Here is a 17,274-nt window from a genome sequence, read left to right as displayed (position 1 = left end):
TCCCGGATTTATCCAAGATCGCAATTTTGTGGAAGAAAATAAAACAATGTATACATTATAGATTTCATATATTCTGTAACATCACTAAATAACTGTTTGAGTTCATCCAGCGAGCTTTTCGTGTCTGGCCAGTCCTGTTTCTCCACCGCTCTTATAACAGCCTGGCCGGTGAGGCGCGCCGACGAAATCTGTTGATTCGCTTGAAGTATATCCTTCTCTTCTGCTTCTTGTCGGGCCTTCAAACTGTACTCTAACAATAATTGCGTTAGATCCATAACTTGTTTACAATTTTCCGGACTCTGGGACCAGTCACCATTCTGGAAGTACAAAAAGAACTCTTAATGTGGAAAACTTTATGAAAAGAACTCATGACGCTGGGGTGCTTGCGGATACAAATCATAAAAAAGAATTTGCTCTTTCAGCGCTGCTATTTTCACCGTGACATCTATACAAAGGATACATTTCGTAAAGTATTATCACTTAGTTTTGTAATTTGTTACACCCTGTATAATACCATGACTTAAAAAAAAAGCAAGCATCAAACAGTATTTTACTTACAATAGTATAGCCCTTGTAAGCCTTCAGCAATCTTTGTCCTTTTAGCAAGTAAGTTGGACTCAAGTCCGCGTACAACTGCCATATTCTCGGCTTGTTCTGATGCACAGATGTTATTCTGCCAAATAGTTCTAACGCTCGTTTTCTTAGTCTGAAAAAAAGAGACACGAAATTAGAAAGTATGTACTTCTTGACCAATTTACTGTTACTTGATCAATTTACTGTTTTAAGAAACCGGTTCACAAATTAAGGGGCAAGTGTGAGCTGCCAAATCAATCCAAATTTTAAGTTACAAGCAGCCGAATTATAATTCTGTTTTTTTATTATCTATAATAGATTTTATAATAAGGGGCAAACAAGCAAAACGGGTAACCCGATGGAAAGCAAATACCGTCGCCCATGGACACCCGCAACATCTGAAGAGATGCAGATGCGTTGCCGGCTTTTTAAGAGGAAATACGTTCACTTCTTGAAAGTTTGCAGGTCGCATTGGTCCGGAAATAGGTACTGCTGGTGACATCATTCCAGAATTTACTTGTACCTATGTTAAACTTACCTAGCCGAACTATTCCCATCGGCGTCCTTATGGTCCTGCACGATGGCGTTGACGAGTAGTGTCAACACCTCCACATCGTCGAACTTCCGTTGTATGTCGAGGAGGCGGTGACAGCCTCGCAGAACATCCTCGAAATGGCCCGTGTCCATACTCACTATTATCACATTCTCCCAGAGCTGAAATTTAAACAATAATAATATTATAATAATATCTATGGACGCTTCATACCACGTTCAGATATATGTATGTCGTAGGATGATTTGATATATCGAATTTTCGCGAAAATTCTAGGGATTTTTCGAAAACACGGATAATCAGATAATGGTGATAACATTTTTCAATTATCCTAAAAAAATTAGGTTTTTTTGGGAAAACGCGAGTTGCCTTAGTAACATTGCACATTCTTAACGCTGATTGGCTTGATTTTTGCTTACTGGCCAACTCTTATTCTGATTGGTTACTATCTTTTCCTATGTATCTTTGAGGTAGGTAATACACCATAGAATTATAAAGGACAAAACTCAGAATTAATTTCTGGTTCTGTTAAACTTTCAGTACTAATTTCACATGTATCAGTCATTTTGTATTTACAGGCACACTTTTAGATAACTTTTCGCACTAATTTTCAAGTCCAACTGCAATTTTAAATACATTAAATATCAAAAACTGCTAGCTCGCTTACAAAAACAACCACAAACAAAACAACATTGTCGCATGACAAGTGACAATGAATTGACATTTAAAACGTCAAGTCTTCAACCAATCAGAGAAGATGTTGTTGTGAGGCGCTTAAACCAACCAATCAGTGATTTTTTTCGATAATAACTAACGATTCGTTTCGCAATCGTACTAAGGCGACTCGCATTTTCGCGAAAACACTAGTTTTTGTCAGTAAGATTGAATAATGGAATCAACATTATTTAGTTATCCGTGTTTTCGCGAAAACCCTAGAAATATCGCTAGTAAATAGAATAGCATCGCCGCGCTGAGCGATGCCATGGCAAGCTAAAATCAATGAAGCGATTCTATTGGTTTTCAAAAACGCATTCCTCGCTACACATCTCTGGTGGAAACGCAGCCTAAGGATTGGCTAATGAGTAGGAAATGCATATTTTGTAGAAAAAGAGAGACATGTTATGAATTAAAAATGCTGGCTCGATCGAAGAAAAGAAGACATATTACATCTTCACGCTTTAACTACTGAACCTATTTCGATAAAATTTGAAATGGCCATAATTTGCGTGTTAGGAAATAGCATACGTTCTATTCCGTAAAACAGCAAGGCTCGCGCACGATAAACGATAAACGAATTTTGGCGCAACGAAGTTGCGTGCAACAGCTAGTATTGTACTATCAAGAATTGATTCGTAGACAGATGGCGTACCTACGTAAATTGATCGCGTTTTATCAAAACTAGCTAACAAATCACGAATTAGTTACCTTGAATTGATATAATTCGACCAAATGATGTTGGATGATTTCTTCGATGGTACAATAAGTCTAAACTCTAAACAGTATGCTTACCTTCCAATTATCATAATTGAATTTCAGCGCCTCCATCAACGCTCTGTACGCCCGGTTCTTATCACCCTGGTTGACGTACACCTTGGCGAGGTTGTTCCACGCCTCGAACGTATGCGGCTGGAGGTACGTGTACATGCGGTACGCGCGAGCAGATAGCTCCCAGTTGGATACGGATAAGGCAGCGTAGCTAGAAAAAATAAGAGGTTGAATGCTCTATAACTAGGCATCTAGAACTGCCCTGGGGCAGGGCAGGCAGGGCGGATACGAAAATAGCCCAAGTTTAAATTAAGAACATAACCTACGTATTGCATTGCACTAGTACTAAGTCCACGTGCTTCGTGGATCATCAGTTTTGTTCGGCTTTTTCCGTATCCATTCAGCCTGTCCTGCCTGGCCTGCCCCGGGGAAGTTCCGGATGCCGAAAACGCTATTAGACGCATAGATCGTGTCTCCTGTCAGGCAATCAGGTGATCAACCTAGTGCCTATTGTGCATTGTGCATTGTGCTTTCCAAACATGATTAAAAAAATATTGTGACTCTAACGCGGAAATGAAACCCACGACTTTAAAATCGAGTTTCGAGAGTCTAAGCGGTGTTTGCATTCTCCTATAAAGCAATTAAAATAATTGACCAAAATGCAAACGAAACAAGATAATATAATAATACAGATTATGAAATTAATTTTGACAAACCCTTAATTTTAAATAATAATATCTATTCAAACAATGTTTTTTTACGAAAGAAAGGAAAGCAGAATTTGGGAAAGAGTAAATAAAAAAAATCTCACCCCAATCTCAACCACACACTCTCCTGTATGGAGTTGATCTCAACACTCTTCTCGTAGTGCGGTATGCACTCGGCGTACTGTTTGTGGTCGAACAGGTAGTTGCCCCAGTGTCTCTGAGCCCGGCTGCTTCTGTGATTGGAGAACTCCCACGCCTTCTCGTAGCAGGCTATGTCGTCTGCAAAGATATTTAGATAAACTAGATGATCCGGTAAACTTCTTATCACTTAACACTTTCCGAGTGATATATAGATAGGAGTGCTAAATGAAGATCAGGGGCGTAGCTACCGCCGTATCAGCCGTATCAATTATACGGGGCCCCGACCTACGAGGGCCCCCCAAGGTGCGTAAGCAAAAATTAATAATAACTTCCCAAATTTTTTAAATTTCAGAAAAGAGAAAAGTAAAAAAAAACGATTTCTTTTTTCCCGAGTAAAGCGTGCGTTCAAATTTTAAGAATTTCGGTCAGACCTGTCACTATTGTCCATAGAGGCAGAAACTTTAGAAAAACTAAAGTTATCGTCAGCTATGAATGATTTAATTACTTAATCAGTTTGCCGAAAAAGGGCAAGAAGAGTTAATATTTAATTTGAATTGTTTTTTAATAATGTGACAGATAGATAAGTAATTATTATGATGAATAAATATTTCTTTTAATTTTATGCAAAATATGTTTTTTTCTTTTTTGAGAAATCTTTAGGAAGGAAGGAAGGAAAATTTGTTTGGGGGCCCATAGGAAGGGCCTATGGGCCCCCAAACAAATTTTTATACGGGGCCCCGCCAAGGTACGCTACGCCCCTGATGAAGATATAAAATGATCCATATACTTAACATTAAAACTCTAACATCTATCAAAAGGAACCAAAAGTTTGTGTTAAGTACCTGTAGCGTCACCAAGCAGGCAGTACAGTTTAACGGTAGGTTTTATATCAATCTGCTGTTGTATTACCTCCGCCGCCTGAAACAATTTAATCTATATATATAAAAATGGATTTTCAATTGTGTTAGTAACGCTAACACTCGAAAACGGCTGAACGGATTGGGCTAATATTAGTCTTAAAATATTCGTAGAAGTCCAGGGAAGGTTTTAAAGTGACACGAAGTTCACCGGGACCATCTAGTTTTTAATAAAAGATTTGATATCTTACACACATCCTTTACTCAGAGTCTCAGAGAGTCTCAGACTTATAGTATCAGCCGCTTTAATTGCCAACAGATATTTCACGACTCTTCTGATGTATTCTAATTCTTACATAGATAAGTAGATATAAGGTTTATAAAAAAGTTAAAATAAAAAATACAAGACATTGTATGACTATAAATGTATTTACACCTTATGAATATTCGTAAGAAGGATAATAATATGTATAAACATTACCTTGTGCCTCAACTGCAGCATTGTATAACACACTATAACATCCTCCCACAGCTGTAACTTCTCATACTGTTCCAGTGCCGCCTTCACTAGCCCCAAACTCAAGTACAAGTCAGCAAGTTGCTGGCGCCAGTTCCATGATGGTAATACACCACTCGCCCATAGGTAGGATAATCTGAATAAGTTACAATGATTAAGAGGTATATATATCTTATATCTTTAAACGAGCAATTTTTGTATATATATAAATATATAATTGAAATCTCGGAATCGGCTCCAACGATTTTCATGAAATTTAGTATATAGGGGGTTTCGGGGACGATAAATCGATCTAGCTAGGAATCATTTTTAGAAAATGTTATTTTATTCGTGTTTTATCGAATACCGAGCAAATCTCGGTCAAATAGCTAGTTATTTGACCGAGATTTGCTCGGTATTGAGCGTGTGCCCGGCGCGGCTGCCCGTCGCAGGCGCCCGCGCCGTGCGCTCGCCATAGTAATCGTGCGACGGCTGACTCGCTCAATGCAACGCGGCTCTATGGGATGACATGCACGCCTCGCGGGTGGCCGCGACGGACGCACGCTTAACGCACCGAACGCCCTTAGGCAGATGGCGGTCTTACGTAATTTAGACGCAATGATATGAATTATAATCCAAATAATAAATAAATTTCCCCAAGCCCTACCAAGCAATAAAGTGGGATTGAAAAGAATATGGGTCACACATAACCTTCTGATCGTTAGAAGACGGTTTATTTAGTGGGGGGAGGGGAGAGCGGGACGAACGACCAAATGGGTTATTATCGATTGACGGTGATGAAAAGTTGACGTTTTTGACATAGATGTTGTTTAGTAATTGTTGTAGAGTGTACGCACTATGCATACGCTAAGTGCCCTCTCCACTTTCCGCGTGATATTAACCCTCGGTTGGTCGCGCTTTTAAAATAACGCCGTTGGTCACCTGGGGTCTTTGAAAGCCCGAAAATTAAATGACATAAAATTATATATTTCTTAACTTTTTTCTGCAAATTATTGTTATTTATTTTAATATTAATCAGAGTAAATAAAAAAATTAATAATATTTTGAATACTTATAACCAAAACTCACAATTTAAAAATAGAAGTCAAAAAGTTTCAAGTGGAAACCGGCAGATAGGAAAATTAAAAAAAAATCAACATAGTTTTAAAATTGTGGTAAAACGTGAAGATAACTGAAATAATAGTTAAATTTCCTATAACTTAGATTGAAATTTAAAAAGCTAAGTCCAAATAACATATAAACTATTGAATGTTAAACATTGACAAATTTTCAGCACCAAAACCTTGTATATTTTATACATTTTCCTGTTCTTATACTTTAAACGTATGGTAAATATACCGACAATTACTTTCTAATTATCACCAAAAAATAATCATCATCATTTTGGTCTACATAGCAAAATATGCATTTCTGGAAAAGTGCGTCTAAAACTTCTTGTAAGCGATATAAAACAATAAGAACCAACACACGTACATTTTAAATGATTTATTATTAAAATACAAGGAAAATCACAAAAGAAATCCATTTCGGTGTAAAAACTGTATGGAAATATCAAATTAAATTTAGTTACGCGGTTTGTCACCTGGGGTCTTTAAAGACCCCAGCGTGAATAAACACATCTGTAACACACAATACATGCACGCGAGCTCAGATGAGTGGCAATTATATCGAAATATAATTCCTTTTAGGAAGCTACCTAAAGAGCGGAGTTGCTACGATTAATTTAAATATAGTTTTTTCTCGTTTTCGCAAACTCCGGGCTTTTAAAGACCCCACGCGACCAACCGAGGGTTAAATATGTACGCGACCAACATTTCCTCTAAAATTTATAATAAAACCAACCTTACGGTTGCAGACACATCCGTTTTATCATTCACAATCGCTTCACACTGCAACATTGACCGTTCCACTGTCCTCTTATGATCGGCCTCCAGCTTACACCTGACCAATAGGGCTCCAACCCTCGTAGACCAAGGTCCCTTTTTCTGATTCAGTACAGCTTCTATGTACGGCTGCAGCTCCTCTCTCATTAAGTCATCTTTTGGTCGCGCTTTTTGGAGATACTGACTGAAAATTTCAAATACTTATAACGTAAAACAATTGCACTTCTTCTACTCTCCTAAAGTATCTAAACTCAATGTCTAAACTTTGTATTCAAAAAATAATTTTCACATATTATATTTTCTGAACTTTGTTACTATCATGTAACTACCACCGGTTGGGGAACTAACCCGGCGAAAAGAACAGGCTTAAGAAACTATGTCACTTGGTCTAACAATTTTCAGCCAAATCAATTCAGTAATTCTCTAGTTATTTATTTATTTCCATACTTATTTCTACCATTACATGTTTACCCCAATGCGATAGAAACATACATATAAAAACTTACCACTAAATAATATTCAATAATTATTGTACCTAACTAGTGTAATAGTGTAGTGTAATTGTTATAAATATTGTAACTGACATGACTTTTATTTAAACGTATTATAGGTTGATACACAACACACATAGAAACTACACTTGAAACTAAACTTACACTGTCAACAAACATAGAGTCTGCTCCAGGCTGGGAAGCTCAGATTGAATGATTCTCTCATTAAACTGTATTCTGTCAAGTCTCACATCATCTTGCAGCTCAATATCTTTCGGCAGCTCTGAGCCTCCATGGGTTTCCTCTGCAGATGGTCGGTCTACTGCCTCATCTAGCTCACTGGACAAGGCAAGTTGCGGCAGTGCTTGCTGTTGAAACCTAGTCCTCTTTCCTAGTACACCTGTAAACATTATTTAACAACAGATTTACTTCAAGCCCTCTTGCAAAGCAACTATTGCTAATAGTGCTTAAGGATCATAAAATCTTTACAATATTATATTACACATTTCATACTCAAAATAAATATTATTAAATAATTTGAATATTTTGTAAACTACTTTATTGCTCAACTATATAATTCTTTCACAGATTTTTTTTGTGAGGTGAAATATAATCTATACTAATATTATAAAGAGGTAAACTTTGTTTGTTTGTTTGTTTAATTGTAATGAATAGGCTCAAGAACTACTGGACCGATTTTAAAAATTCTTTCACCATTGGAAAGCTACATTATTTACGAGTAATATAAGCCACTTTTTATTTTGGAGAATATAGGGTTCCGTAAGATATTTTAGTTTTTCGGAAACAACCAGAAAATTTACTTATTTTGCGTACGCTGCCTAAACTATAAAAGATAGAACTATACAATGTTCTAAGTAAATGTAGTAGTAAGTAGTAATCTTATAAATATCTACAAAAATGTCCGCGACACATTATACCTATCTATGTCAAGTGAGGCACAACAACCATTTTTTTATTTAAAAATGTAGATTTTTTTGGACTACATTTAAACGCATTTATTTTACTCATGCTAATGATCCTTATCAAAATAAATAATTTCATCACTAAGTATCATGAAATTTAGTATATAGGGGGTTTCGGGGGCGATGAATCGATCTAGCTAGGAATCATTTCTTTCAGAAAATGGCTTTTTTGTCGTGTTTTATCGATAATCGATAAACTGAAAAATATGACTCTTCCTGACATCTATTGGCGAATAATAATACTATTTTGTGAGCAACTAATTGTTTTAACGACCAGCAGATGGCGTTATTAAGTAACACGAAGGCAATGAGTGTTTACTATACCGAGCTAAGCTCGGTCATACAGGTACTAGACAATAATTAGTGACCGACCGAAGTTTCGGTTTCGGCCAGTTTCGGCCAAAAAATCTAGTTTCGGCCAAAATATAGCCGAAACTTTCGGCCCCGCCGAAACTCATGCGTCGTTCGGTAAATTTCGCAGTTAACTCGTGCTTGCTTGCCAGTGAGGCCCCGGCTCAGTTCGCCACATCTATTTAATCGTGATTTGAGATTATGTTTTCGAGATTAGTCCTAAATTAAAAATTAGCACTTCGTTTTATTTTTATGAAATTGTCTAAACTTACTGTTATCGAAATTATATTATTAAATTTTATTTCTACGACAAACGCAGGCTTATTAATTAACGAGCTTTTGCCCGCGGCTTCGCTCGCGTTAAGAAGTATTATTATAAACAAACTTCCATCTCCTATTTGAACCCCTTGGGGTTAGAATTTATCAAAATCCTTTCTTAGCGGATGCCTACGTCATAACATCTACCTGCATGCTAAATTTCAGCCCGATCCGTCCAGTGGTTTGGGCTGTGCGCTGATAGATCACTATGTCAATCAGTCAGTCAGTCACCTTTAAGTTTTAAATATATACAGATATACATAACTATTGGAAAATTACTTGCTATTTTAATAATGTTTCCCAAACAAACTATGATAAATTGATTATAATATTGTGTATGAACTTTATTTACTTAAGAATTTTGTTTGACTGTGAGATTGTAGGATATACTTATTAGGATATATCTTGCGAGATTTAGTGTCATCTTGACATTTTTTTCGTCAATGTTTTTCGATTCGCCATGACACTACACCTTAATAGCACTTCAACGGCTTTTATGAAGTTTAACTGTACAACATCGGACATTCTGAATATAAACTCGTATTTGCTGTGAACGTTGTTGGTGAAATGCAATTTGGTGCTATAAACGCGTTTAAAAATGTTTAGAACTGATTTAGTGTACACTAAACGCGTCCTATTTCTTAGGTGAAATTACACCTAAATAAAATGACTTGAAATAATTTCTGCTCTTGTTTCTTAGGGTAATCCTTCGTTGTAATACATTAAGGGGAATTTTACCAATCACACTTAAAACTTCGTTTTATTAAACTGAGTTCTTATTGAACAATGAACGCGATTATGTAGCGACGTAAGTCTCGTTTTGTTTCAAATAGATTTCACATTCTTCTTTTAATCGCGATTAATAAATCTACCTTTACGTTACGTCACACCATGATTTTTATATATTGTTTTTATCACCTTGGAGCCTTGTCACGTTGTTTTATTAACAAAATAGCAAAAAACGATAAATAAGTTCCCCAAACGCATCTGTGAAAACTGTCATCTTAACAAGTTTTTCGTCTTATGTTTTTTGATCTGTCATGACACTACACTGACAGGACTTAAGTGTGTTTTATGAAGTTAAAACTCTAATATTAGGCGTTCAGAAGATAAAAATCGGATTTGCTGTGAACGAGTTTAGGTTAAGTTGCTGAAATGCAATTGAGTGTTACAAACTTGTTTATACGTTTAGAACCGGTTTAGTGTGCACTAAGCGCGTTCAATTTCTTTGGTGAAATTGCACCTACTTGGAATCATATAAAAGCGGAATATAGTACAAAAAAAATCTAGGGAACATAATATTAGTCTAAGATTATGTAGATAATAATATTTATTCTAAGAAGTCGCAAAAATTAAAGAAAAAGTACCGTAAAAGTAAGTATTGAATATGCGGTCCTTTTTGTTTAGTTTAAAAAGTTGTATTTTTGTCAAAAATCCATAAATTTTAGTAAATACTCGTAATTTTAAATGTTTTACAAGTTTCGGTTTCGGTTTCGGTTTCGGTTTCGGCCGAAACTGAGAGTAAGTCCGAAAGTTCGGTTTCGGCTGAAAAACCAGTTTCGGTCGGACACTAATGTTTTGGCAGAGTATTCGTATTTACATAAAAAAAATCATATTTTTTTTTGAGGATTGTATTATAATTTATTTTTAATTCTATTTAAATATATGTTTGTTATGGTCAGATATTATAGTAATAAAGCATGATTTATTTTATATTATATTTCCACGCCCTGGAGGCAGAAATTGTGAACTATAAAATATAATAATAATAAGAACATTGTAACCAATTTCTTGGAAATAAAGACTTACTTACTTACTTAAAAAAAAATAAGGGAGGGTAGAGATGGGAAGGGAAGGGAAGGGAATAGGGGAGGGTAGGGAAGGGAATAGGGTAGGGGATTGGGCCTCCGGTAAACTCACTCACTCAGCGAAACACAGTGTAAGCACTGTTTCACGCCGGTTTTCTGTAAGACCGTGGTATTTCTCCGGTCGAGCCAGCCCATTCGTGCCGAAGCATGGTTCTCCCACGTATAAGTATATCTCTTATGGATATATCCCACAATAACATATTTTTTGTCATTTACTTTTAACTTCAAATAATGGCTAATTTTCGAAGCGATTTTAACCTATACGGCATTAATCCTTTTTCAATTAAATACTTCAAATACATTATTGATTTTGGCCCTTTACAGCATAATTATTACGATTTTAATTTTAAATGAATATTTTCGAAGACATTACAGATTTAAAATTGCGGGACATAAGTAGCTTTTGCGGCAGTACCAACCAACGCGGGCCACGGGTAGTAATGAATATAAATTATTTAAAATCAAACTACTGAATCGATTTTAATCATTTTTTCAGTGACTTAGGCCATAAGTTATTTTATACCCGTGCGAAGCCGGGGCGGGTCGCTAGTATTATATAAAAGAATTACATAGAATCTTACCAGTCAGCTTGAGTTTCAATCCTGCTAACTCCTTGGCTTTCAACAAGTATTCCTCAACCTTTTGTATTCTACTGTATATTAGATATGCTTGAGCTATCTCCAAATAAAGCAGAACCTTAAGCCTGCTGTTGTCTAATGCCTGAGACTTGTTCAGTAGCTTAGCAATGACCAACTCAAGTTCATTGTATAAACTAGCACTTGTGTCTTCTAATACTCTTTGATGAGTTACTTTACAGCGAAAACTCCACCACAGATGGACCTAGAATTTCAAATTTGAGTATGGTAAAGTTAAAAATTGTCTATGATTATGCTTGTTAAAAATTGCAAAAATGTTAAAAGGTAGGAAGGTTGATTACAAACCAAATTTTCTTCTGCAGTACATAACGATGCTAGTATCTGTGATGAGAAGTACAACAGTTCCGGGTAAACTATGTTTGTGGTAACAGGTTCTGAGTCTCTCTGCAAGCCTGTACTAGTGTCTATAGCGTCAGGCCATTCCCCACTAAAGAACTGATTCAGCTGAAAACTGCTTGGATGTGTACTCCAATTTAAGTCACAAAACGTTAAAAATGCACTTATGGCAGATGATAACAGACGTCCTTGAGTTTTAGAAGTATCATCATTACTTTTAATCAATAAGTTCAAGATTGACTGTACTTCTAAGCCAGTGGCTAATAAATCCTTACAATCATCTTCACAGACTGCCCAGTGGCCGGACCATAATTTTTTCAGATTTTCTGATGCTGTAATGTACAAGGTAAATTATTGTAGTCTAATAAAAATCTTGAGATTACAAGCTACACCATCAAAGGTTAAATGATAAATTATATTATTTATATTCTGTATCCTGTCGAATACCAACCGGTTTCTGGAAGTTGAACGTCGTAATTACATAAATAAAAGTTTATATCTTCAATTGTCTGCATTTTTAAAATCGTTTACGAAAAATAAAGATTTTAGTTCAAGATTTTAGTTAAAGAGACTAAAACGTAGTGATTATATTCTCTTTCAAAGAGACATAAACACAAACATGTGAGTTTGACACTTGACATTGAAAGTTTTTTTTTTCTTATAATGGCACTTCGGCTATAACCATGGCCAGTGTTGAGCATAATATTATGGCGGGATAACAATATTCTTTAATACAATTTTTTCTCTATCGTCAGGTCAGTGATCAGTCAGGTTTAAAGACTTTATACTAGGGCGGACGCCAGACATGTGATCAAATACGCAAATTCGCCAAGTGTGGCACTGACATTTGCCTATTTGTGCAAATTAAACTTTGAAGCCCGTGTCTGGCGCCGCGCCGGCTTTAGAGTATTATGTAAATGTAATATGGCGTACATCATACTAAGCGGTTTGCCGGGCTGTTAGATTATGATTTATTATATTATATTTAACAATTTTTCAATAAAGAATTTATACATATATTAGGTATCTGTAGACAAAAAACGTGATGACATAGGCCATAGCGGATTGTCGTCTAAAAATCGTGTGTCTCGAGCTGTGCGGTGTCGTTCCGTGTGAAAACGGTGCATACTACATAGAAATGTATGGAGCCCGGAGTCGTCACCGCATTCTGATTTCTGCCGTGTCGTGACTCGTGTGACCCTGCTCGTGTCGTGTCTCGTCAGTCGTCACTCGTGTGAAAACGCTCTTACTCTTTAGTCTATCATCTATTCATATTTCATCTATGGATTCAATGGCATTTAGATCAGTGTTGCCAACTATGGGGATTTCCCACTAAATTTAGTGGGAAAAAAAATTTAGTGGGTTTTTTTAGGGGGTAAAATATTTTGGGGATATTTTTGGGGATAAAAATTTTGAAGAATGAAATATTTTTTTAATAACAACCCTAAAGTGGCTCGGAACTTTGCCGTGAGCGACCGCGACGGACGAAAATTCAAAAGAAATACCACTTTATGACATAGGCTATAGGTTTCATTTTACTCAAACACTAGCTTTTACGCTACCGCCGTGCTGGCGCGCGGCAGCATGGGTCGCCACGTAAATGTCAGTAGAAAAGGATACCTATATTCTATTTCATAAAGTAGCATTTTTTTTTATTTTTTACCGGTCACGGTCGCTCGCGGCATAGATCCGAAAGCCACCTATAAGATGGAACTGCCGCACAAAGCACATGTCGCTATAGTCTTTTGAGTCGTACCAGCTGACAGTAGGCTGACAGATTATTATATTTGTTGTCATTGTATGTAATAAAAAAAAGAAAGATTGGAGTCTACGAATAATAAAAACTAAGGAAACATAACTCCCATACTTCAACCGTTTTAAATTTGGCTCCCACTAAAATATGACAATTCAGATTTTCGCCAAGGTCGTATCCCAGGTAACGTATCATAATATTGCGCGCCGGACGACAGCCTGCGCGGTTATTGTCATTGTCATAGTGAAACAAATCGGGTAGTATTATGCAGTATACACCAAGCACATCTACTATCACGAAGAAACGAGCACATAATTATTATTTAAAAAACAAACATTTTCCTCTGATACTTAAGACATCGATAATTAATAATTATAATATACATGTAATAATTATGAACAAACCTCGTACGACTCGGGCGAATCTAAAACTGTCCGAGCACCTAGAGAAGACGTTTTCAGATTACAAAAATCTATGTGCTAAATTATTATAGAATTGAAATTTAAAACTTACGTAAATTTTGTCCAGTTTATAACTCACTACAATATAATATTTTAATAACAGTTAGCAGTTTTTTATTTTTGTTCATTTACAATATTAAAGACAATAGTTATTTGTTTTTGTCGATTGAACGTAATTTTTCGATTGATTGTGATACGTGGGAGAGCCATGCTTCGGCACGAATGGGCCGGCTCGAACGGAGAAATACTACGTTATCACAGAAAACCGGCATGAAACAGCGCTTGCGCTGTGTTTCGCCGAGTGAGTGAGTTTACCGGAGGCCCAATCCCCTACCCTAATTATTCCATCAGGTGACCCGTTTGCTCGTTTGCCCCCTTATTTCATAAAAAAATTTATTACATTATGTTTTTTGTTTTGTTGTAAAAAAATCCGTAGCAAGAAATATGAGAATATCCATATAATCTTATAACGCATTTATGATTTAGTATAATGTCAGCCAGACCCTAAAATTTCGTTTATGATTAAATTGTTACATCTTGCATAACAGTGTCCATGGCGACTTTGTAAAAATTTTGTAATCATATTATTTTTTGATTGTTGCACTTTTAGAATAACATGTAAATTTAATAAGACAAACACAAAGAGACCAGCTTAATTTTATGCAAATACCCTAGCTTAAATAAACCCTCTTTTTTGGGTCGACAAAAATACAAGAAATTTAAGCATAATATTTAACAACTTTCATCTGTAAGTGAATTGTTTAACAATTCACTTACAGATGAAAGGTTATTCCTATATTAAAAGTCGTATCTGTATGACTTCTACACCATTTCACAAGGCATTTAGGCATTTTAACAACAAAATATTGTAAAAAGCTACGTAAAAAGTAAGTAAACAAACCTATGTAAACAAATTGTAAAATGAGTTTGACAAAATTGTCATGTCAACCTGGTTGAATGACACTCGAGTATATTTACACGAAAAATGTGTACCGAACACATGCATAAATATGCATGTATTCGGGTCACATTTTGTAGCCTTTTGGTGCACTTTTTTTGACGGAGTTACTCTTCCTTAATTTTTATTATTCGTAGATTGGAGTATTTAAAAACTGCCGGCCTGTTTGTTTGTTTGGCCTGTTGAAGGTGTATTTCAGCGTTTTGAGCGCTTAGTAGAACATACCGCAAGAAATTTTAAATATTTTGATTTTTTGGGGAGTTTTTGTTGAAATTTAGTGGGTTTTGAAGTTGCTTTAGGGCAGTGTTGTAAAAGTTACCGATTTATCGGTAGATTTCCTGATTTTGGCAAACAAATACCGATAAAACGATTTTAGGGTATAATCTCCCGATTTATTCGATTTTAGAACATTAAACTTAATTTATACTGATTTTGTAGTTTGTAACACCAAATTTAACATTTTTATTATTATTATTTTATTCCCCAAGTTAAGGTTATTCCTTAAGGGGCAAGGCATTAGATTGGCCTTTCAATAAACAAGCAAATTTAGGCTGTAATTCATACTCACTAAAGTTGAATATTATTATTGTAGGGGAATATATTTTTGAAATACCGTACGTCGATTCTGAATGCGACAAGTTTAAAATTTTCAATTTTCTTTTTTCAATTTTTCATTTTCTAATCATTCGTCCGATAGCTGCTAGAAGGAGATTTATCTCCTTCTTGCAGCTTAGACAATAGGCTAATGATTAATAACTTTAACACGTGTTTTAATTTGACTTATTTAGGCAGGAATCTCCCTATTTCTCCCGATTTTTAGTTGGTAGCAATCTCCCTATTTCTCCCGATTTTTAGTTGGTAGCAACACCGATTTCATAATGGTAATTTCTGCACATAAACCTATAATGCTAAAGACCAACAAAGAGTGCGAGAGAGAAGAAAATCCTTTATGAAATTATAACAAGATGAAAAGAGAGAGGCAGTCTAATGAAAATTGTAACAACTTTTATTTAACAGGTCGTCATAATTCGTCAGTCGTTTTTATGCCCTTTCGGTATTTCCAATATATTGTTCAATTTGTTTGTTATTTTTAATAAATATTATTATATTTAAAAGTAGCGACTTGTGCTGTTAGTGTTTGCAGTGTAAATCATAAGAATAATCCTGAAAAATATACATTTCACATGTAATTTATCTTCATGTCCTAATTGCTACGATGTGTTTATTTTTGCTATATTCTGTCTTTAGTTCTCTATTTAAAATAAAATATTGTGAATCCTCCCTTTTACTTTCATATTTTGCGTAACAAAAGGTACTATTGTTCTTATTTTACACAAATTTAGAAGAAAAATTTTTCATCAAAATTTTTTACATATACGCTAGTGCTTTAATCAAATTTATCGATATGCTTATCGATATTTTACTATAACATAAAACTAAAATAAAAATTATTTACCTTTATATTTATCACCTAAAGCCCGGCCGCACATTATCCGAAATTTCTGATCAGAAAAATTCGGACGCCCGGCGGAACGCACTCTGTTCATACATTTTGTTGTAGACCCATCATACTAAAAGAATTTGTATGAGCGGGGCGGGGCGTCCGAATTTTTGTGATCAGAAATTCGGATAATGTGCGGCTGAACTAAAAAGGACATATTATCTTATTTTAACTAATATAAAATAGTATAGTATAATATAATATAACTACTATAATATAGAGTGACTCTAAAACTAGAGGAATCTTTATATTTATATATCATAATCATTTGTTTTACAGATTCCCTCAAGATCTTCTAATAAGATGAAAATGGCTGAAATTAATTGGGCGTGTTGGTTGGAATCCCAAGAAAAATTCAACAATATGTAGCAAACATTTCACTGAAAATTTTTAAAGAAAAAGTAGAATAAATACTATTTTGGTTAAAGGAGCTATCCCAACTTTATTTGTACCAGTAAGTTTGACATACTGTTGCACTTGTTACTGAAGCAATTATTAAAAATAAGCAATTATAAGCAATTATTGCTTTTTAGTTTATTTAAGATTATACTTAAATGAACTAAAAAGTATTTTGAAGTCGGTACCAGTCCTAAGTATATAAGTTGCAGTTATACCTATTCTGTCAGAGAACTGGCGATTAGGTTAGCTGGTACCGATTGCAAAATAATAAAGATTGAGAACAAAATTAATACTGAGTACAGTATAAGAATTATTTAATACTTTTTAGTTCATTTAAGTATAATATTACAATTGTCATTACCTTGGAAGTCGGTTTTAATTTTTTGTTTAAAAATAATAATTTTACTCTTTTTAGCTGTCCTTAAGGTTTTCTATACTTACAGTTTGGTGTTTTAAAAAATCAAAATCAAAATTGCTTTATTT

At 35.1% G+C, this 17,274-nt stretch overlaps 1 protein-coding gene across 1 annotated transcript; it reads right to left on the bottom strand.

Annotated features, from left to right (window-relative positions):
- Positions 1-8: 8 nt before the first annotated feature.
- Positions 9-12,281, bottom strand: LOC121731835 (tetratricopeptide repeat protein 27). Its single transcript, XM_042121500.1, has 12 exons — positions 12,171-12,281; positions 11,669-12,051; positions 11,309-11,567; positions 7,373-7,607; positions 6,676-6,900; positions 4,798-4,969; positions 4,302-4,377; positions 3,423-3,597; positions 2,636-2,822; positions 1,112-1,287; positions 559-706; positions 9-317 (listed from the first exon to the last, which is right to left on the bottom strand). Exons 1-12 carry the CDS (start codon positions 12,232-12,234, stop codon positions 9-11), a joined length of 2,409 nt encoding a protein of 802 aa, XP_041977434.1. The 5' UTR covers positions 12,235-12,281.
- Positions 12,282-17,274: the final 4,993 nt, after the last annotated feature.

The sequence above is a fragment of the Aricia agestis genome, chromosome 11 (assembly GCF_905147365.1).
Source record: "Aricia agestis chromosome 11, ilAriAges1.1, whole genome shotgun sequence".
Lineage (NCBI taxonomy): Eukaryota > Metazoa > Arthropoda > Insecta > Lepidoptera > Lycaenidae > Aricia > Aricia agestis.
This window is presented reverse-complemented; position numbering and strand designations above follow the sequence as displayed.